The 22057-nt window shown below is 43.5% G+C and overlaps 2 protein-coding genes across 6 annotated transcripts in view; one reads left to right on the top strand and one right to left on the bottom strand.

Moving 5' to 3' along the window:
• The window catches only part of OSBPL11 (oxysterol binding protein like 11), a 43335-nt gene extending 41279 nt beyond the window's left edge, over positions 1-2056 (top strand). For all 3 annotated transcript variants that reach the window (XM_082235322.1, XM_082235323.1, XM_082235324.1), the window contains exons 12-13: positions 19-172; positions 1290-2056. In XM_082235322.1, the coding sequence (XP_082091448.1) occupies positions 19-172; positions 1290-1367 (232 nt within the window). In that variant the 3' untranslated portion in view covers positions 1368-2056. The remainder of the gene's footprint in view (positions 1-18; positions 173-1289) is intronic.
• The window catches only part of LOC309539371 (TGF-beta receptor type-2-like), a 34310-nt gene continuing 12360 nt past the window's right edge, over positions 108-22057 (bottom strand). Inside the window, exons 2-9 of one of the 3 annotated variants that reach the window (XR_014222834.1) lie at positions 18480-18630; positions 16712-16914; positions 9105-9916; positions 7831-7972; positions 6124-6251; positions 4477-4656; positions 3562-3993; positions 108-245 (exon numbers count right to left, since the gene is read on the bottom strand). Coding sequence is in view for 2 of the 3 variants with exons in the window: in XM_082235509.1 (XP_082091635.1) it covers positions 165-245; positions 4477-4656; positions 6124-6251; positions 7831-7972; positions 9105-9916; positions 16712-16914; positions 18480-18630 (1697 nt within the window). In the remaining variant the exon portion in view is untranslated. Of the gene's footprint in view, positions 246-3141; positions 3994-4476; positions 4657-6123; positions 6252-7830; positions 7973-9104; positions 9917-16711; positions 16915-18479; positions 18631-22057 lie in introns of those variants that run through there. The other 2 variants (XM_082235509.1, XM_082235510.1) reach the window with 2 other exon arrangements.

Here is a 22057-nt window from a genome sequence, read left to right as displayed (position 1 = left end):
GTACCTTTTTTAATTCAGGAAGCTGTGGCAACATGTGACAGAGTCTCTGAGGGACGGGGACATTGATAAGGCGACAGAGCATAAGAAAGCACTTGAGGAACGGCAGAGAAATGAAGAACGACTTCGGGCTGAGACAGGAGAACCGTGGCAAACTAAGTACTTCGTCAAAGATGTAAGTAACTCAACACAAGTCGAATATTTAAAATGCTAACCTTCCAGCATGTCATAGGGGCTACTGCTTGCCTCTATAAATATAAAAAAATCCTCTGCTTAGTTCTTTGCATTTTTTTTGAAAAGCTCACATATAAACAGAAGATAGTTGAATATAAATAGCCTCTGCTGGAACATTTTTCTTGCCACTTTATTTGATAGATTAATGCCTTCACTTCAGTTTCTCTACATGCTCAATGTATATGCTTCTTTTTGGAACTGAACTGTAGATTTGGCTTCATATTAATAAGTCACATTTGTAACAATCCAGTCTAGTAGGTTAGCATTCTTATCCTTATCTTGCAAGCATAAGATATTGTGACTTGTCTGAAGCCACTGCCTGAGTCTGTGGCTGAGATCTGAACAAGGGATCTCCTAGTGAACTATTAGCTACTATGGTGAAGAATCTCTAGCGCCTAGGGAGGAAGTCCAAAATTAGGCTTTCTTGTCTTGTAAGGGCCAGACTACACACTGACTCAGTTCATCTGTAGTTTAGCGTTGGAGCATCTGACTTGTATGCAGAAGGGCCTAAATTCAGTCCTTGGCTTCTCCAAGTCGGACTGGGACTGTTCTTCTCTGAAACCTTGCAGAGCCACTGCCAAACAATGTGGGCAATATTGAGCTAGATGGATCAATAGTCTGGCATAGTGTAAGGCAGCTCCCTAGAAGAACATAAAAAGAGCCTGTCTACTCCTTCCTGTTCTCACAGTAGCCAATCAGATGCCAGGGTGAAAACAATGGTCACCTGTGTTCCTAGATGTATTAGAAAGCTCTGGTTTTCTGGTAAGGGAGTCATAGTGAGCCTCAGGCATATATAGTCCCCTTCCAACTCTCCAGTTTTGTACCTGTACATTCAGCTTCTGATTTGAAATTTGTGGGTATCCAAACTCAGGCAACTGTGGCTTGTTTAAACTGTGGATAGTGAGAAGGATCAAATTGTGGTTTCAGATATTATGGTTATGGTCAGTCTCTGGGCAGTAGTGTACTACTCAGATCCTAGGACAATTAGCATTTGCCATTGAATTTACATGGAAATTTTTTATTCAACTGAGTAATCTTGTTCTCTGTTTGAATTGCAGGGAGAGGGCTGGGTTTATTACAACCCTCTTTGGAAAAGAATGCCTGCCGTACAAAATCAACCAGCAGACACAAACTAGATGACATTTCTTCAAAATTATTCTTCTCTTTTGTTCTAATCCCTACAACTTCCAAAATGCTGTGTCTCACTAACAGTCCTTTGGGATTTTTATACAATTGCACAAAATTAAGTAAGCATAATGGAATAAACTACTAGGGCACTTTAAAGTTGCAGAAAATCAAAAGATAGCGAGAGAGAACCTTACCAGGTATGTCTTCTCGCCCCCCACTTCAAAAAACATTTTATATGGCACTGAAGATTTTATCTGAACTGTGTATTGTATTCTTTCTAAGCACACCTACTGCAAAAGCTGCCTAAGATGTTTATATATATATATATATATATATATATATATATATATATATATATTTCTAGAAACAGTAGCATTCAGAGCTGCTATGCTGTTCTGCCCAAGTGGACTTGCTTCTGGAGTAATAGCTGAACAGTTCTTCCCAATCTGTGCTCCATTTCCCACTTGTTTCTGAACTACTCAGTGCCCGTATAGAGAAACACCTTTTGCTGCTCTGAATTATTATTCTTGCTGAAAACCTTGAAGAGGAAGCTCTTCATAAGTTGACCTTGGAATCAGTGTTATTGAACTGTCTGGATCAGGACTTGACACTTCTTTTTGTAATTATTCTTCGGAGGCAATGTGTGCATGGCTGTGGAAGAATGAGGGAGTCACGTAAACCACACCTTTTTTAAAAACACCCCCCACAACATTCTAAAGTAGATTAGAATTGTAACTATGGGGTGTTTCCTATATGTGAAAGAGTTGTGGAGAGAAAGGTGGGAGCAGTAAAATTCAGAACAATTTTTTAGCTCTAGAATTTCCCTTAACCTCCCGCCAGCTTCATTTCCTTAGCAAACTGCTGTAAATACCCTGAAGATGTTCTGTCTCTTTGAAGAGACTGGAGCTCAGACCTGACTGATGTGTCCTTTTTTAAATATCTCTATATATACTTTAGCTCATTGCCCCCACTCACTGTTCTCCATGGATCATCTCTGAGACAGAGTCAGTGTTACAGGTTGCCCAGGCAAGTGATTTCATTTGTCTTCTGTGTAAGTTCCGAGTCAGACATCTTTCTGTGCCCGCTGAGTACAAAGACCGTCACTTTGGTTTTTCTACAACACCTGAGAAGGCTTGTTTTTTTGCTATGGGACTGCATACAAAAACCAGTTGCAATCTGATACCGGAAAACCATGTTCAGGTAAAAACGTCCATTGTTTTTTATGATACCGATATTTTATTGAAGTCTAAGAATTGCTGGCAATTAAGAATAGTACTGATTTATGGCTTTCATTCTTGTTACTACAAGCTACCTTAATTTTTCTAAGAGTGGTGCCTTACTCTGTTTCTTCTGATGTAGTCTTCCAATCAGTGTATATACCATTATCGGTCATCTTCTGGTTTGTGTCAACAGTGGGGCCTCTCCCTGCCATCATGGAAACCTTCAAACTCTGTGTGTGCTGGTCAAGTGTGTTTAGTTTTTTCTTCCATATTAAGGGAAAAGGTTATCCGAATGCACCCGAGAGCGGTTAAGTAACCGCCCTCATTTTCCACAAAGTCTGAAAAGTGTTTGGGGGGGAGGGTTATGCACATGTTTTAAGATTCCCTTGTACCTTTTTTTTTTTTTTTTTTGCTGTGAAATGCACTGAAATCTTAATGCGACTAGTGTACAATTCCATGTGTGAGAAAATGGAGAGGGAAGGAAATAAAGCTACCAAACAGAACTGTTTGTTTGTTTTTTGTCTGTGTTCATAGCAATGTGGTGCTCAATGCTGACAGCATATTCAGCTTCAAATTGTGGAATAGGATTTTCCAGTTCAGAATTTGTGAGCTTTTAAGAATATCTCTGTGCTTTCTCTCTCTCTCCTGTCCCACACTGCTCTGGTCTATTCAAACACGCAGATGACACAAATGCCACTTCTGAAGCATCCAGATTTCTCTTCATAGAGAGCTTGCACAGCTTTTGCGAGTTAAGATGAGATGGTGCTTTGTAGGCAAGCTATATGCTTCCATTAACTTGTTGTATAGTTTTCGTGTAAAGAAGCCCATTCAAAATAACAAAAGAAATAGAAATCTGCCAGTAGTTGCTACAGAATGCCAGGTTTCTGCACAAGCCAGTGTCTGTCACTGTGAAACATAAATATATATAGTTCAAGTATCTCCTGTTGGTTTCAATGGAACTTAAGTTCCCCAGGATGCTTACAGTTGCAATCTTAGTCCAGAATCCAGAGAGCCCCGTGCCTGTGCAGAGATCTTCCTCATCCAGTAGCCAATGCCTTGTCTTGTCCAAAGAGAGCAGTGACTTTCACAAGTGGCTTTTCAGGTGGCATATGGTACTCCTGTGGAAAGGGTGGGATGCTGAAAAGCCCTGGCTCTTACTCGGAAGCCCACATTGCGTTCCTTTGGAGTTCTAATTTAATAGATGTTCTATTGAAGTGAAAGAACAGCTTAAAGAACAAATAAGCTGGTTAGACAAAATGTGGGTTTTGGCTGAGATGACAGTAGTGGAAATTAGGAAGGAAAGTTTGCAGAAAGATTTAGGTGTCAAACCTTAACTTTAGGAATAAACATGGTATCAATATTGGGTTTCTTCAAAGTCTGAGAGATGTAACAAATTTTTCAAAACTTTGGAAGCCTGTGTGAATAGAAAAAATTATTTATTTTTAAAAGCAAGCGAATGGAGTTCTTCTCTGATTAACACCTAATGGTTCCAGCAATTTCTTGTGTGATCTAGTAACAGGCTAGGGTCAAGACTCTGCCTTACCCCCTCGTAAAGAATGAACATTGGATGGTTTTTTTTAAAAAAATGCCTATTAATTGTGAATCTTTTTAAAAATAAAGATTTTTTTGTGTTATACATTTAAAATAAGTATAAAATGATTTATATTGCGTGCTGAACATAATACAGTGACTCTGCCTTTTTGCCTAGTAAATTAAAAGGGCTTATAAATACGTTTTATTCATTCAGAGAACTAAATGGGGTTTGGGGGAGGTATATATTTTTTTCTGAGTGGCATGCCCATTGGTGCTTTTGTCCAGCTTTTATTTCTTTCTCCAGTCATTGGCTATTCCTGTCACTCCCTTGATTCTCATCTATTGGGCAACCCATTTTGCTTGCCTCATCACCAAGGCTGCTGCCGTGGTTGCTGCTGCTGCTGCTGTTGTTGTTGTTGAGGATGTCATCGCAATCCGTCTGCACCATCAGGTTGAACCGCTCTGCCACGCAGTGAGCCGTGAGTCTGGCTTCAGGATCATGGTCCCAGCATTCTGTGATGGTGTCACACAGGAAATGCATTCCCTGAAATTAAGAAGGAAGCTGGGAAGTTAGCAATCTCAAATCTAGGGGGAACGAAACGAACAGGGCATCAAAATAAGGACATGCGTTGTATTTTTGATACTTTCCTCCGTGCTCTTCCTTCTGCTTCACTACAATTATTGCCCACTTTTGAAGTGAAAAGAAGAGCAATCAGTGTGCGTTACTGGCTCAGGAACATGATTTTTGACCTTGTGCGTGATTTCCTTTTCCCTATTGAGGGACACCGTATTCTATTCACCTCCCAAAAAATAAACTCTGCTTGATGCTATCACCCACATAAATATTTTTGATGATTTACTGGGAAAGCTGCAATAAATCTTGATTTCTTTCAGGCACGTATTGGTGATTAGTGAAGACACTTCCTCCGCAGCCAGTATGGGAAGCCAGTCAAACAGATGAAGCAGATGATCTGCTTTACTAGCCCAACAGAGCTGACCAGGCAGGGGAAACAGAAGGTTCTGTCCTGCCTCATTTGTCCAGGTAGCTTATGTGCAAGTCCTGCCAGAGCCAGCGCCATCTTTGCTGGGGCAACTAAAAATTGACTGGAAGGGTCTTGGGCAGTATTATAATGGAAAGTGGGGGGGACCCATCTCTCAGGACAACGCCTTAAGAGGAGAAGAGGACTGTTCATGAGAGGACTGTGACTATATGAGGCCATTTTTGTCCACCGAGCACACTTCACTTTGTTTAATACAAAGTTATTGATTTCTTCTTTTAGCTTTTATTTTTTCCTCTTCAAATTGCAAAAAAAACTAAGATGAGAAAATGTACAAGGCAGCATACAGTAGCAGTTGACAGCTTGTGCTCTTTGATACTGGGTGCATTTGCAAAAGTGCTTGTACAAAACGTAAAGCATTTATTCTTCTGAGACTGTAATCATAGGTACTTTGAGAGTCCCACCAAACAGAATCAGTATTAGTTATGAGTAAACATACAGAGGCCAACTCTCTGCATTATGCCAAATATAAAATTGTACTATGCCAAGTTAGGATGCATTTTATGTTAAAATGTATTAGGTTTGATAAGTAAGTATGTTAATTTCAATTTCCCCCAAAGTCTCCATTTTGCCTCAGAAACCTGGGGAGGGGGACAGTGTTTTTTTGGGGGGGGGGCTTCAAGATTTCTGCAAATGTTGTTTGTGTAGACACACACCTCTAGGTCTGCTGCTCAGAAATATTTATTTAAAGCATTTTTGCACTGCTCTTCAGAGGAAAAGGCTTCCAGAGATCAATAACATGAGATCAATAACAAATAAGACTGCCCCTGCCCTCAGGCTTACGATCTAAAAAGAAAAGAAGCCAAAACGGATGAGGAGGGAAGAAGAAAACAAACTCGGGCACCAGTTCTCAGTTATAAGCTTGAATGGAAACAGTTCAAGAGGAGGAGTAGGCAAAAGAAGGTGGTCTCGTGGCAAAGCCATAAATTTTACCTTCCTTTTTTTGTACTTGCCTGATGCACCAGCCAATTGCCAGGTATCTCTGGACGCCCTCGACCATGCAGTACAACATCTCTCATAACCTCCATGCAGGGTTGCTCCCGGACCTTGGATCCAAATGGTAGCTCATAGTTCTTCACCTCTGCGAGGAAGCAGCGTTGATGTTAGCTAGATGTGCGTGCAATTTAGATACACCTTGACTATGTACTTGTCGGGGCAGTGCTGTGGTGCCACCGAGAACATTCACCAGGAAATGGATAATAAAACTACCTCTAGTGGCGGCTTGCAGCTGTACCTGGTGAAGAACTGTTCATTGATAACAAAGCTTGGCAACCAGGTTGTGAACAGGGGACACTTTTAAATTCAGGCAGCACATTGAAAGATTTGTCGAAATGCCACTGTATGTTTCAGAAAAGAAGCTTGCTTCATTTCGTATTGGCAGCACGGTATTGGCTGGTTGATGCCCACAGTTTGTTTTAAAACCTGTGAACTGTTGAAAGTAGTAGCACCTACAGCCCAACTGGGTTGTGTTTGAGATGTGGAGTTGCAGGGTGGGGGTGGATGTACAGCAGGTACTTCCTTAATGGACCACATTGTAGGACACAGCAGAGGCCGCTAAGTAGTTGTTGCTTGTTGTAGTGGTTAGGGTGGTGGACCTGGGAGACCAGGAGTCCAATCCCCACTCAGGCATGAAGCTCACAGGGTGACCTTGGGCCACTCACTGCCTCTCAGCCTAACCTGAGGTTTGTTTTGAGGATAAAAGTGGAAAGGGGGGAAACTTTGCATGCCACCTTGAGTTCCTTGGAGAAAAGGTGGGATATAAATGTAATGACAGATAAATGAACCAGAATCCATATTGCACCAGTGCTGTATAGCTCCCCATCCCCACCATCCTGCTAACACATTTGCCCATAGATTTCACATACACTGCCCTTGTAGACTGTTCCACATGTTAGTGTCTGGACTTGCATCTCATGAGAATTAGAATCAGCACAAGCCCAAATCACTTTGAATTAGCAGGAAAGGTTAGCATTGCTTCTACCACTTCAAAGCCTGATTGTGTAGCGGGAAATGCTAAAGCGATAAATTAATCCCCGTTAATGTGTTTTTTTTTACTGCTGATGAAACGTGGGTTCCTTTAGTGGCCATTCGCACTCCAAATGCTTCCTTCAATCTTCTTGGTATTTTCTTTCATTTTAGCAGGCTCTTAGTGACGCCTCTTTTAACATAATAAAATGGTACAATCATTTCCTAGTGGAGAGGCAATACAATCTCCACTGGAGCCACATAAATCTCCATGCTATTCAGATAGGTCATTTGCCCATCTATCCTAGGATTATTTGCCTTGGCTATGGGCAGTGCGGCTTTTTGAGTCCTGAGGCCAGGAGCCTTTCCTGGCCTTGCTAACTGAGACCCATTTTTGCAAGAGATGCCCTCCTTCTATCTGAGAAATGCGTCCTTCTGCTAAGGCAGGAATGGCTAACCTGTGGCCCTCCAGATGTTTGCTGAACTACAGCTTTCATCAGCCTCTGCCTACATGACTGGCAGTCATAGAAATATTGGGAGTTTTAGTTCATCAACATCTAGGGTGGGGTAGCCATAGGTTAGCTTCTCTGCACTAAGGTTTGCTCCCACCTCCCTCTGGCAACTTCTTGTTGGAACAGCCATATTTGTTTTGCCCAGTAGACCTGTAAAGTGGGGCTCTGCTGGTATAGACTTACCTCCTATGGCATCACACCTGGAGGCAATCTCCCATAAAACCAGAGCCATGGAATAAACATCCATTTGTTTGAAGGACTCCAGATCTTCGAGATTCACTCGAGATTCCAAAACTTCAGGAGCCATATATCTGGCAGTGCCCACCTGACCATAAATTGAGTAGATGTTAGAAGGGGTGGAGGAGAGAAGCCGTGGTGATTCCAAGTTAAAAGGAGGCTGCAATACATTAGAAGATCTGCAATACAGACTGGACCTTTTGTGCTTCAGAGTTGCTCCACCCCTTTATCTCTAGGTTTTTGTCCAAGGATAGGGTAGCCAGGAAAGTGACCGTAAAATCTTCTCTAAACTTACCAGCCCTTACTGGGATGGGAACCAAGGCCCAAATTAGATGTGGCAATAATTGAGAGCTTCTTTCCTGGGTTTTCTGTTTGTCTCATTCAAACCAAAAGGTGCTGTGGGCAGCTGTGAGTTTGAATGGAGGAAAGTACCACTCTACTGTCCAGTGGGCAGCTTTCTGCTCAAATCACTCCTCTCCCTGCCGCTTCACCATGAGGGGAAAGACATTGAGTATTTCAGTGGTGTTAGATTTTGAATGCAAAAAGAGCTTGGGAAGATCTAGTCGCCCCGGACTTTGATTACAAACTAGCTGCCAAAAACAAGATACCCTCCAGAACCCAGAACACAGTAGCTATTTGTCATTCAGCATCAAAGGTGATTCCAAGCCAATTGTGTACCAACAAGCAGGGTTGCATGTTTGTATATGGAAGATGCCGAATGCCTGCAGCAAATTCCATAGCAGCGTTGCCTTTTCAGAGCTTTTTCATACTGCCTGCTGTCCGCTATTGTGGGTTATATTTGCCATTCTGAAGGACCCCCTTCACACGTAGAAGGGCCCCCCATCCATGGAAAGGGCAGCAGGCAGCACTTCTTGCCCCACCCCCAAGATTTACATGCTGAGCTGGCTGTCCAGGGGAAGCTTATGAGTGTCATGCTCTACAGATGCAGCAGGCTTTCATGTGACCTGGATCCCCATTCACACAGGGTTCTAGATCACATGGAAAACCTATATAAGGCAGGCTTCCGCTATGCAAATGTCCATGCTCAACACATGGAAGCTGGGATTGGTAAATCAAATGATGTTTTGGGGTGGGGCCAGTGGCACAGCCCCCACAGTGTGCAGAACTCTGCATGGCTAGCACATGAAGGAGGCTAAAATCTTTCTACTTTCCATCAAGCAGAATGGATTGCTCTGCTGGTTTCATTCTACAGCACTCACCTGTCCGCTGTTTGCAAAATCTTCCACACTTAAGGCTGGATCCAGCCTCAGAGCAATCCCAAAATCACAGAGCACACATTCCTGTTCGTTCTTAATGAGGATGTTGGTGCTTTTGATGTCCCGGTGGGCGATGGGGATCTTTGGACTGCCACAGGCAGTGTAGTCACTGTGCAAGTGAGCCACACCACTCACTAGGGAGCCAGCCATCTTCTGCAAGTCCCTCCAGCTCAGAACATTCCTGGACAAGTAATCCTTGAGGTTTCCCTGGCTGTGGTAGGCCGTGATGAGCCAGTATTCTTTCTGGAGTCCAGAGTGCCTCTCTTCCGCTGTGAGGAACTGAAGGATGCTGTCATGCTTGAGATTGGCATCGCTGAAGATCTGACTTTCGTTTTTCCAGGAAGCATAGTCCTCACAGGGGAAAATCTTCACTGCCACTGTTTCGTACTGCTCCGAAGAGGCATGCTTCAACTTTGCTCTCCAGACTTCTGCAAACTGCCCTTTCCCGACTCGCTCATCTAGCTCGATAGGCAACAGTTCGGTGTTGTGGTTGATGTTGTTGGCACAGGCTGTGCTCAAGGTGACGCGGTGGTCGATCTTGACAGATAGTATCTCATCGTAGCTGGTGGCTCTGCTGGGTTCAGGCAGTGGGCGGTGCTGGACTTGTTTCTGGGGCCACTCCTTGGCTCTCCTCCTCTGCCTGTGGGTTCGGCAGAGATAGAACGTCACCGTTATCATGATGGCAACCAGCAGTGGGGGCAGCAGGCTGATGGCTGCCACGGGAATTATTTCTTTGCTTTGTAGCATGGAGTATCCTATGGCGAAAGGAAAGCGAAAAATAATATACAGCAAGAACATCTCCGTATAGGCCAGTTAGTCAACATGAACAGCTTTTCTTAGTGAAGAATGAACTTGTGGGGAAGAATCACAGCGCAACCCCCAACTACTCCAAGTAGAGTTGGAAATATTCCCTGTCTAAAAACCCTGGAGAGCTGCTGCCACTCAGTGCAGACAATACTCAGGTAAGATGGACCAGTGGTCTGACTCAGAATAAGGCAGCTTCCTCTATACCTTCTCCTGTATCCTAGGGCTCAACATTTCAAGTGCCAACATTTTCTACCATGGGTTTTCTTGGTTGTCTGTTTTCTTTAATATATACAGTGGTACCTCGGGTTACATATGCTTCAGGTTACATATGCTTCAGGTTACAGACTCCGCTAACCCAGAAATGTTACCTCGGGTTAAGAACTTTGCTTCAGGATGAGAACAGAAATCGTGCTCCGGTGGCGCGGCAGCAGCAGGGGGCCCCATTAGCTAAAGTGGTGCTTCAGGTTAAGAACAGTTTCAGGTTAAGAACGGACCTCCAGAACGAATTAAGTACTTAACCTCAGGTACCACTGTAGTGCGATTTTGGAAAAAATAGCCATGCAGTCTAACACGTGGCTAATGTTAATTTATTATTTGTTTATTATTACATGTATATCCCACCTTTCCTCCTAGGAGCTCAAGGTGGTGTATCAGGTCCCCCTCTGCTTTTTGTTTTATTCTCAGCAACTGTCGGCAGAGCAGCAGCCACTCAAAGATTACAACCAAGTCAGCCGCAGTCGTCTGTATTGCAGCACTATACCATGCATTTAGGAAACGGGCAAATTTCCCCCACATTTTACAATTTGGTAAGTTAGTTGTTTTGTTCTCAGACATAGTCAGGAGATCTGATCTGGGAAGGAGCCCCAACTCATTGGGTAAAGCACATGCCAGAGACTTTTGAGATGTGCTGTTAATTAGTATATATGTACTGTAGATCTGACGACGGTATAAGCAGCTTCATGTGCACTCAAGATGACAGAGCCAAATCTTGCCGACTAAAATGAGCAGTCTTTACAAAAACTCAGCTCTTAGATCATAAACCCAAGAGACCAAGGGTGGAAAATGCTGGTAACTCCTTTGCTCCAGGTCTTTTGAAAATATAAATGGCCCTGCTATCAATGATCAGATTAATCTAAGGAAGGAATGCTAAGTAAAAGCAGTCCATCCAGCGGCAGTGTGGGAGCGTGGTCCAGAGGGTCTGACTCCCAAGACTCCTTCCACCCCCCACCCTTCCCTCCCCCCACCCTTTTAACTCACAGATTTTTTAATTTTATCATGGGGTAGCTAGGTGCAGTGCTGCTGAGACCTCTTAATTTCCCAGAGGCACCTAAACAGGTAAATCTCTGTAGGTGGGAAAACAGAAAGCACCCAGTGGTGGGTACTGTTAATGCACTCATAAGAAGCACAAAATGCATCACTGTGAAAGGAGCTGCCATAGATGCTCACTCTCCTCCCCAGCCACACTCAGTAAGTAAGAACCTGTTTCACACTGCACCCAAGTGGTCCTGGAATTGCAGCTCTGGTCAGGAAAGAGACCAAGCCTGGGCACCACTATCTTTCCTTGTGAAGTGAAGATTACGGAGCAGATTGATTGCTATTAGGCCAGGTCTGTAAGAGCTGGATTATAACCATGCCGAACGCTTGAAGAACAGGCTGGCTAATCTTTGTGGGAAAGATCCTGTTCTGCAGTTCCTAGTGGCTGAAATCACTACTAGGATGGGGGTGTTTGTAAACCGCACTTGCAACTATAGCGCCTTACAGTACTTGCGCCTCTGATTCGCAGATGCTGCAGCCTCTTTGCTGCCACCTGCTGGTTGTAATGTGAACCTGCTGCTGCCCCATTAGCTGGGAGTATTTGCAATGAAACAAGCTTTACTGCTGAGTTTACATTGCAACGTTTCTGCATGTTGAGATCCACCTAAGGGATACTCACTGACTGCATCCTTGAATAAACCGTAAGTAAGGTCCATGTGGGACGCAGGTGGCGCTGTGGGTAAAAGCCTCAGCGCCTAGGGCTTGCCGATCGAAAGGTCGGCGGTTCGAATCCCTGCGGCGGGGTGCGCTCCCGTCGTTCGGTCCCAGCGCCTGCCAACCTAGCAGTTCGAAAGCACCTCCGGGTGCAAGTAGATAAATAGGGACCGCTTACCAGCGGGAAGGTAAATGGCGTTTCCGTGTGCGGCTCTGGTTCGCCAGAGCAGCGATGTCACGCTGGCCACGTGACCCGGAAGTGTCTTCGGACAGCGCTGGCCCACGGCCTCTTGAGTGAGATGGGCGCACAACCCTAGAGTCTGGCAAGACTGGCCCGTACGGGCAGGGGTACCTTTACCTTTACCTTTAAGGTCCATGTGCATGCATTTGTACACATGCTTAAAAGTGTTGTCGTTTTTTAAAAAATGAAACTCATAAAAGAAAGTATAAAAACTAACTCAATGAACTAAAATGGGAACAGTTCATTCAGATAGCTAGTAAAAATGGAAACTATTTTAAGTTTACAAAAAAGAAAGCTACCATTGATGCTAATGGTTCTTTAAAGTCTGGGGAAAGCATAAATGGTTTTGCCTGGCAGCCAAATGAGAGTAATAAGGGTCTCTCTAGGAACGTTGGCACCCCAAAGCTGAGGATCTACATTAAAAAGGCTCTTTTTGGTCACTGCCCACCACACTTCAGATGGTGGGACCAGCTTAAGGAAGGCCTCAGGCAGTGACCTCAGTGGATGAGCAGATTGATATGGGAGAAGATGGCCCATCAGGTATTAGGAAGATAAACTGTGTGGCTTTAAGAGTTAATACTGGCACTTTCAACTGAACTTGAAAACTGCTGGGAGCCAGGGGAGTTGTTTTCAATACAAGCAAGATATGAGATACCCCGTTGCAAAGAGATAGGCGCAGTTCCTCACTGCTACTCATGAAATTCAAATAAAATCTTTGAAAGGATTCTTGGCCAAGTATAATAGTGAGGAAGAGAAGTTCAAGAGCCATCCCCTAAGCAAAAAGCCTTTGCTGCATGACCTCAGTGGGTGCAGCCTACAGTTCAGATACTGGAAAAAGAAACTCAAAGCACTTGGCTGTTTTACTTGGCAGTTTACAAAAAAATAAAAATCTGCCACAGCTAACTTCTGCTAAGCTGTGAATGTTTGTAAAATAGGCATTGAGTTCAAACCACAGGATCAGCCTCAAATGATATAATTTGAGTTTGTTTTGGAAAGCGCGAAGCCTGGCTATCTCCTGCTTCTCTAATGGATTTACCTGATGGGTATGACTACGTCGCTAAAGGCTGTGAAATCCAATGGAAAGCAGAATGGTTTTCATAGGATTTTCCAGGACTTCTCTTATGTGCAAACCCTGAAGTAATAACTGTGTACATAATTCCCATCAGCTGCTTAAGTATGTTGCCTCCCGGGCTGCAAAGTCATCAGCTTGTAGCAGGGATCATTAAATGAGCCTGAAGAATTATCAGGCAAGCAGTTGTTTTCTATGAAAACAAATGCTGAAATGTAAAGAAAAGGAAAACCATCGCCTCATATTTCTCTGTGCCTCCCACTGCTTTCTCTGCCAGAAATGAATTGGTTCTGGAAGAAAGAAAAAAACCCGCCTCACGGTCAAATGAAACAAGAATGTTGAGGGCATCTAAATATTCCTCAATGGATATATTCTGAATCGAGCAATATAATCTCTATTAGGTAGATTTAGAGTTATAATATAGCCTTGGCCACCTTCCTATGGTCCTTGTCTGCTCTCAAAAGGGTGTAGGAGGATAAATGGCATATAATGAATATGGTATGCTACTTTCTGAACACCAAACAATAATGTGCTACTGCTTTAAATGATCCAAGGAAGCCAAGAGAATATGAGTTTCTTTGCATTCTGCTAACTCTAAAGGGCCTGAGGTATAAAACTTCACACACAGTATATCTATAATCAGTGCTTTTATTCTTAATTTTTTTTTTAGGGGTACTCTCATTTTGACTCAAGAAAACCACCATTTTATAGTTCAAATCGGGAAAAGGAAATACAGTAAATGGACAAAAGTACAAAGATTCACAAAATGTTTAGGGGTATGTGTACCCCTGCGTCCCCTCCAGGAAAAATGCACTGTCTATAACAGGGGTCAGCAAACTTTTTCAGCTGTGGGCCGGTCCACCGTCCCTCAGACCATGTGGTGGGCCGGACTATATGGGGGGGGGGAATGAACAAATTTCTATGCCCCACAAATAACCCAGAGATGCATTTTAAATAAAAGCACACATTCTACCTGTCCATGGGCCGGACTGAGAAGGTGACTGGGCCACATCTGGCCCCTGGGCCTTAGGTTGCCTACCCCTGGTCTATAATGAAAAGCAATGATTTTTGTCGCCGCCACTGCACTGTCCATTTGACCTTGGCACTGGCTGCCATAAGATGTGATCATAATCAACAGTGTAACTTACTGATAACTAAAATGATAATTCATTTAACAGCCACATGTTATTATGCTTTTCCTGTCAAACAGTTCCGTTTTATGTTATGTGGACTTGGTCTGTGTTAAAAAAAGAAAGTGGTTGCTCATATATTCCTTGCTGAGAGAACAGTCACTGGCCCTGTGTGCACATAATGTTAAGCCCAAACCATGGCTAAGCCTGAATAAGTGTGTGTTTTTACAGTAAAAATCAAGTCTGTTTCACTCCAGTCCTCCTGCTGTAAAGTAAGGTATGATTTCGCTTAATGTTATGTCCAAACCCATGCTCAAGTTTCTCTCCCTGGACAGATTTAACATGTCAAACCATTGCTTAACTCAAGGTAGCATGGCTGCAGGAGGACTGAGGGAACAGTGAAGTGGCTGTGATTTTTTCTGTTGCTACCTGAACACTTGCACATTCACACTTAGCCATGGTCTGGCTTAGTGTTATGGTGTAAGCCAGACCACAGCGAACAGTATCAACTGCGTGCAATGACAGCAACCACAGAATGCTAAGTTCCTACATGTTCAACTGAGATTCTACTGCTCTCTTGCTTCCAAATACGGTTTGTTGTCACTTCTGTTGCTTTTTTACTTGTTTTTCCATGCAATTAAGATACAACAGTTCTAACCTTGATTTTTATATGTAATATCACATGTCATATAAATAAATATTTGCATTAAATGTTGCATTAAAATAAATAGTCTGCCCATCATGCCTGCGGAATTTTCTGGAGCACCATTTATAATTCAGCTATAGATTCTGAAGCTGATAATGTGACTTAAGGGGCGATTTTCTTCCTAAATCAGGCTACGTAATCATTGCACAGGAGATCACATTGGATAAACTCAAGTTTCAGTTTCACAGCTCAAAAACTGCATCAAACTTTGCCACAGTTTGGTCCAAACTAAGCAGACCCACAATTAGGGCAGGAGGGCTGGGGAGAGGCATCTCCCTGCTACATTTTGTTCCTTCCCACACATGACCCAGCCTGGTGTTTTATGTTTTTGCCTGACAGGCAAACTTTCAATGGAATGTTTGGGAGGGGGGGAGTGTGGTTGGGCCATCTCTGTTTTTAGACTGTATAAGCAGGAAACAGATCCCATTCCTCGCAAAACTAACATCTGATAAGGTCAACACTGAAAGCGATGGCTTAGCTTACAAGTCTAAAATAATACTGGCTTGAACATATGCCTATGGAGTCAAACCATCAATCCACCATGAGTCGCCAGTATGCTGCCCTTCCAATGTTATTGGACTGCAATTCCCATCTTCCCTGGCCATCAGCTGCGCTGGCTAAGGCCCACAAGTCTAGCAGCATCTAGAGGTCACCTTGTTGGCTACTACTGGTCTACTTTCATGGTCAGTTACTGTAACTGATCTACTTTGACAGTCAACAAGACCTTAGGCAGAACTCCTTCCCTGCCTTGCAACATAGGCCACACTGAGCATTTACTGTGGAATATTTACACTGCATTCTCTCACTTTTTTCTGGGGAATCTATAATGTTGTGAACAAAACACCCCCCTCTCATGTTCTGTCCAGCTTCCCTCCCCACCCCTTCAGAGCTCAGAAAGTCAAGCTTCTTAAAATTCAGTTGAATAGCCGCATCATTTCCCCAGGTGGAAACGGCCAACTGGTGTTACTACAGCGGTACCTTGGTTTTCTAAATTCAAGAGAATCCGTTCGACTCCCAAAATGGTGCAAAAACCAAGGTGTGGCTTCTGATTGGCTGCAGGGGCTTCCTGCACTCAATCAGAAGCTGCGGAAGTTGTGTTGGATGTCTGGCTTCCGAAAAACGTTCGTAAACAGGAACACTCACTTCCGGGTTTGTAGCGTTCAGATGCTGATTTGTTTGGGAGCCAAGCCGTTCAACTACCAAGGTACCACTGTAATCCGCCAGGTTAGATTGTTCAGTCTAGCCATTTTCTACATTGTGCTTGAGTCATTTTTTTCTCCTCTCTATGAATTGACTCAATCATTTCAACCCAAATAACATTGCCTTTATATCAGTCCTCTCCTCCCCCCTTTCACCCCAATTGCAGCAGGGGCAAGAATGATTGGGAATGAAGGTGGGGGAGAAAGAATTTAACACACGCACCCCAATGGCAGAGGCGGATTTAGGGGAGCACAGTCAGTTTGCCTACACTGGGTGCAACACCGGGGGCATCGCAACAATGACAAACAACAGAAGGTGAGAGTGCCACTGAAATTTTAAAGCCCAAAGTCTGCCACTGCCAACAGTCTCAATAAAAATAATCTCCTCTAAGATGGGGAAAGGTGGACTCAAATCAGGAAGAATACTCACCATTGGTGTGCTTTTCAAAAATGAGTTTGTCATTGCATTCCTGTTCATTCACACAGCCACAGATATAAAATATCCCCTCCTCATTTTGCTGACGGACCATAACACACTGGGATGTGTTATACTTGGGAACCATGACATTTTCCACAGGAAGCTGTGGATTGTGACAAAGAGTACTCACTCTAATGCTCTCGTTGTCTTGTTTCCTGAAATGCATAATTAATCGGAAAAATGATCACTGTGAAGGTAGAATAATGTAAGCCAACATTTATGTACTTGTTCATAAACAAATAATAAATCAGTCCTGAACATAGTTTCAAGTTACAAGAAAGGAGATTCCAACTAAACATACAGAAAACCTTTCTGACAGTAAGGTAAAGGTAAAAAGGTAGAGGATCCCTGGACGGTTAAGTCCAGTCCAAGGTGACTTCTCACTTCAGGCCAAGGGAACTGGTGTTTGTCTGCAGAAAGCTTTCTAGGTCATGTGGCCAGCATGATTAAACCACTACTGGTGCAACGGGACACCGTGATGGAAACCAGAGTGCATGGAAACCCCGTTTACCTTCCCACCACAGTGGTACCTATTTATCTACTTGCACTGGTGTCCTTTCAAACGGCTAGGATGGCAGGAGCTGGGACAGAGCAATGGGAGCTCACCCCGTCATGGGGATTTGAACCGCTAACCATCTGATTGGCAAGCCCAAGAGGCTCAGTGGCTTAGTCCACAGCGCCACCCGCATCCCTCTCTGACAGTAAGAGCTGTTCGACGGTAGAACAGTCTCCCTCGGGAGGCTGTGGACTCTCCTTCCTTGCAGGATTTTAAGCGGAGTTTGGATGGCCATCTGCCATGGATGCTTTAACTGATATTCCTGTATTGCAGGGGTTGGACTAGATGACCCTTGGATCCCTTCCAACTCTATGATTCTATAGATGTACACAGTAGCCTAAGCAGTGCTTTGTACAAGGGGTGGAATTCACAATCGCCTGTTACAAATGTTCTGCGGCTTGCCAGATGGAATTATTCTTTCCTCTCCTCACCCCGCATATTGTTCTGGGGTTCTCCTGACCATTTTGGGGAGGAGGGGGAGTCTTGTTGCACAACTGGAGGTCCTTGCACGGGGCTTCTGCTGATGGGGCTCATTAGGTGAATGCTGCCCAAGGCTGTTAATATTTCCCGATGCCAACTGGAAGTGTATCCAAAAGTTGTCTTTGGGCTTGTCCACACTGGAGCAAAACACATATTTGCACCTGCCTGCCTCCCCATTAAAGTAGTGGTGTCCACATGGCAGCCTCCTCATCATACTGTTGTCTTGAACCTGGAAATGTAAGGTTTTTCCATCCTTGGAAAGTCCAAAATCGACAGGATCAAAACCCCCACATTTAAAGGGGGGAAGGTACAGGACAACACTTTCATTCCTATCAGATGAACTCCCATATAAATTAAAAATGTCAATTGCTGGTCCCCAACCATGACTTTGTACTTATTAGAATCCTCAAGATATAATGTGCAGCAGTTGGAAAATGTAACTGCTAGGTGTGGATCTTTCCGTAACTATGTTCTTACACTTTATTTTACATTTAATATGTAAATGCTTTTATTAACAGAGGTGCCAGAACCCACCTGAGAGGGTTTAAAAAAGCCCTGCTTATAATGTATATATTTCCTTTTACCCATATTCTAATATATCTGTGCATTTGATTTCATTGACAGTTTGTTTCATCGCCCATTAGGGATGTGCTTAATGAGGGTTGGTGCTCTTTGCCTGCTTACCATATAGACACACAGATTTCCTCTGACTTTTCACAATAGGAGCTGAGATCACAGTTGCTGTAGCACTCCTGATCTTTACAGACTGGGTACGTGTTATTACACCACTTACATAAATTGCTCTTCACATTCCGCCCTCCTTGGCCGTCATGTGCTGTGAGTAAAAAGAAATCAAACAAAAGGAGCATCTTTAGTTGTTTGAATGACCCATTTTGTACATACGTCTCATCTGCTGATTCTGAGTTCACACATGGGTCATTAATTGACATACGGTACTATGAGACAGTCATCCACGGGGAGGGAACGCACAGGTTTCACATATTGCAAGCACCATGTGAATGTGTGTGTTTGGTGGAATCTAGATACACATAAAAACATGTTGTGAAAATGCTTTTTTCAAAAACGTTTTGAAAAATATATTGACTTTGCCATAGCTCACCATTGCCATCTAGTGTCACATTTGTATAATGCACTTGACAACACACTTAAAACATTTTATTTGCAGCTGTATAGCTGAGCCCTTTGTGTGTGTTTGTGGGGGGGGGGATAAGGGGATTCTCTTTCTGTAGCAAACACTGACCTTTAGGCCTCATTAAAAGTGCACTCATTAATTCTGTGTCTTGCATTCATACATCCACACACTGTCACACCAACATGCAAAACAACTTTCACTAACATGCACAGTCACAAGCTTTCTGGGTGTTTCTGCATACGTTTATGTTAATGCATCGGCTTATAGCAAACTTCATCTTCTCTCAAGGTTGCACTTCTGTTATGGGGATATTGTATCCACTGAGCACTCAAAGTGCAATATACTGCAATGGGTTTTGCTGTAAGTTGTTTCTCCCCCCCCCCTTTTTCTTTTTTTGGTAAGGCAGTATGTGCCAGAGTCTTGACAGAGGAGGCTGTTAATAGTCCTGAGTATTCAGGTGATGTGTTTCCATGGAAACTAATTATTAGATAATCCTCCTTGCGTCTTATGAATCGGGCAAAAGCAGACCTCCTCCCCCTTGATGATGTAATCTAGATGTCTTGTGTGTGAAGAGAAACGATAGGAAATGCAGTTTGAATCAAAGTATTCGGGGAAATTAAGCCCCTGGTGATTTGATGATCTGGTGATCTGATGTAGACTTTGGCTGTCTTTCAAAGTATTTAAGCTGTGTCTTTACCTATAATCAACCTTCATATCTGTAAATGAACTCACATATTACAAAATTCCATAAGCATGCCACTGACCTCCTTCCAAAGGAAGCAGAATCCAGTAAGTTCTGTACACTCAAAATGGGCTGAGCATAACTATCTTGTACATATGGTGCTGTGGTCCGGGGACGACCCATGTGTGATGCTCTCAGAACCGCTCTGACATTACCTTTTCACATGAACAAGACTAGGAGGGAGTATCAAGCAAGGGCTAAAATGTGATTGGGACACATTTTGGCTGATCACACAGAAAAGGCCTTCTCTCCCACAAACATTTGTGTTGACCTATCTGGCACAGCTCTGACAGATGGAGAAGACCAAAAGTAGCAGAATAGCAAATTAAGGCAACATGCTTGATTGAAAGATCAAGACAGTACAGAACAATGGCCTGCCTCCCAAGTCAGTTTCAGTGAGGGTCAAGGAAAACACTATTAAACTTAATCTCATCCACAGGTGAAATCCTGTGGCCATCAGGGTTCCTAACCCTTGCTACTAGAAGCTTGCAAAGCTCCCCAATTCTTTGGAATGAGGCAGAGCAATTTTGTTAGATTCAGTACTCAGCAAATTTGTTATAGCCAAGAGTCAATGGACGCTGTTTCAGAAGCTGAAAAGCAGACCTAGATATCTGGTTCTGATTATCATGATGTTCTTCCAAAGAATATTTTATACCAATATTCAGATTTGACCCTTTATTGTTCTCTAGTTTCTGGCAACCAGCAATAAATCTCCCATCCCATTTCCTGGTGCATAAAATGAAATTTTGCATTACAAAAGAGACAGTAATCCTATGATTGGTGAATTCCGATGTTTGTGTGTGAGTGTGTGTGTGTGTGTGAGAGAGAGAGAGAGAGAGACAGACAGACAGACAGACGTTGACTAGTACAATCATTATTGGCTACCACCAAACCCTTATGTCTTCAATTTATTCTTGGAGACCTCATCCTCATATTTAATTAGTTTATAGTTCGTGCCAAGTTTTGCTTTCCCAATCTTTTTTTTAAAAAAAGTTTTTATTTTGATGCTTTGTATTTGCCTCTGCAACATCTGGAAAGCTTTTTGTAGAAGCTTATTGTTACTTTACTGCCTGTGCAGCTTTATTAAATTATCTGAGTATTAACATTGAAAGCATTCATCTGGGTTTAATTAGGGGTAAGATGAGTGATGTGGCAGTTAAACTACAAGCTAATGGTTCAGGGACACAAAGTTCTAATAGTAGTTTTAGCAAGTTTCTTGCCCTGATTTTCACTAATTAAGAAGCTGGGCTCCTATGCAAAAGCTTGCCTTCCAAAACAGATGGGGGGGAATCACATGATGAACCAAGCTGGCAATAACCTCTCACTGAAAGTTTTCATAACTTGGTGACAGTGCTTTATCTGGATTCATAAGTGGTCTATAGTGGTGGCTGGTGCCCATTGATACTGGCGGGGTAGAAGTTGGGGAGCCCAATAGTAGGTGGAGCCAGAGCCAATGACAGGCAGAGCCAACTAATTCTAGTTTTGTCTCCATCCTCGTCCCTGCTGAATTCTCTGCAACAAGGGGAAACCCTGAGATTGAGGAGGAAGAGGGAGCTGACATCTCCCCCCCCCCAAGACTGGTTGTAAATAAGGAAGGAAAGCTGGTTAACTGAGCTTGGTGGGGCAGTCCCTCACTTGCCCCAATGGACCAGCCTACCAGCCTTCCCAAACATAGGTCCCCCAAGTTGTATGGGACTACAACTCCCAGCAGCATGATCCAATGGTCAGGGATGATTGGAGCTGTAGTACAAAGCATCCTGAGCACACTGGGCTGGGGAAGACTGGTTAGTACCCCCCACCTCCAACCCTAATTTGCCTTTGCACTTAAGATCTCCCCCCCACATTTAGACTGGTCTTGATGCATCTTGTTGCACAGCTGGTGATGATTTTTCTTTTGGGGAAGTGTATGAATCAGAACCAACATTCTTTTGAACGTGTCTTTCTTTTTTTAAGATTACACGTGCAATACTTGGGTGTGTTCCTAGTGTGATTTGGCAATAGCTCCAATTAATGGGCTTGTTTACCGTGGGTCCCATGATTGATAGTAGAATCTCATCAGGGCCAGTTCACATTGCAAATTCCTCCGCATAACTATATAGGCAGCAACATGATGAAAGGCTAGTAGGGCTCTACGCATGAGGGTGATGGCAAACCTATTTCTGTTAGTAGGTTGTGCGAAAGGTACAGATGTGGCCACATGAAATATCTGCTGGCTCGTTGCATGTATGTACAGTATTGTTTAGCACTAGTCTTTCTTCACAACCCAACACTGCGCATCTGCACACAGTGGTGCTGCCAGGGCAGGGCTTTGGGGCAGAGGTCCAGGGCCCCTCTCAGCAGAATGAGCAGGAAAGCTGCCCCAAATGC

The sequence above is a fragment of the Podarcis vaucheri genome (assembly GCF_965113315.1).
Source record: "Podarcis vaucheri genome assembly, chromosome: 1".
Taxonomy (NCBI): Eukaryota; Metazoa; Chordata; class Lepidosauria; order Squamata; family Lacertidae; genus Podarcis; species Podarcis vaucheri.
Note: the sequence above shows the minus strand (reverse complement) of the source record. Positions and strands in the feature narration are given on the sequence as shown.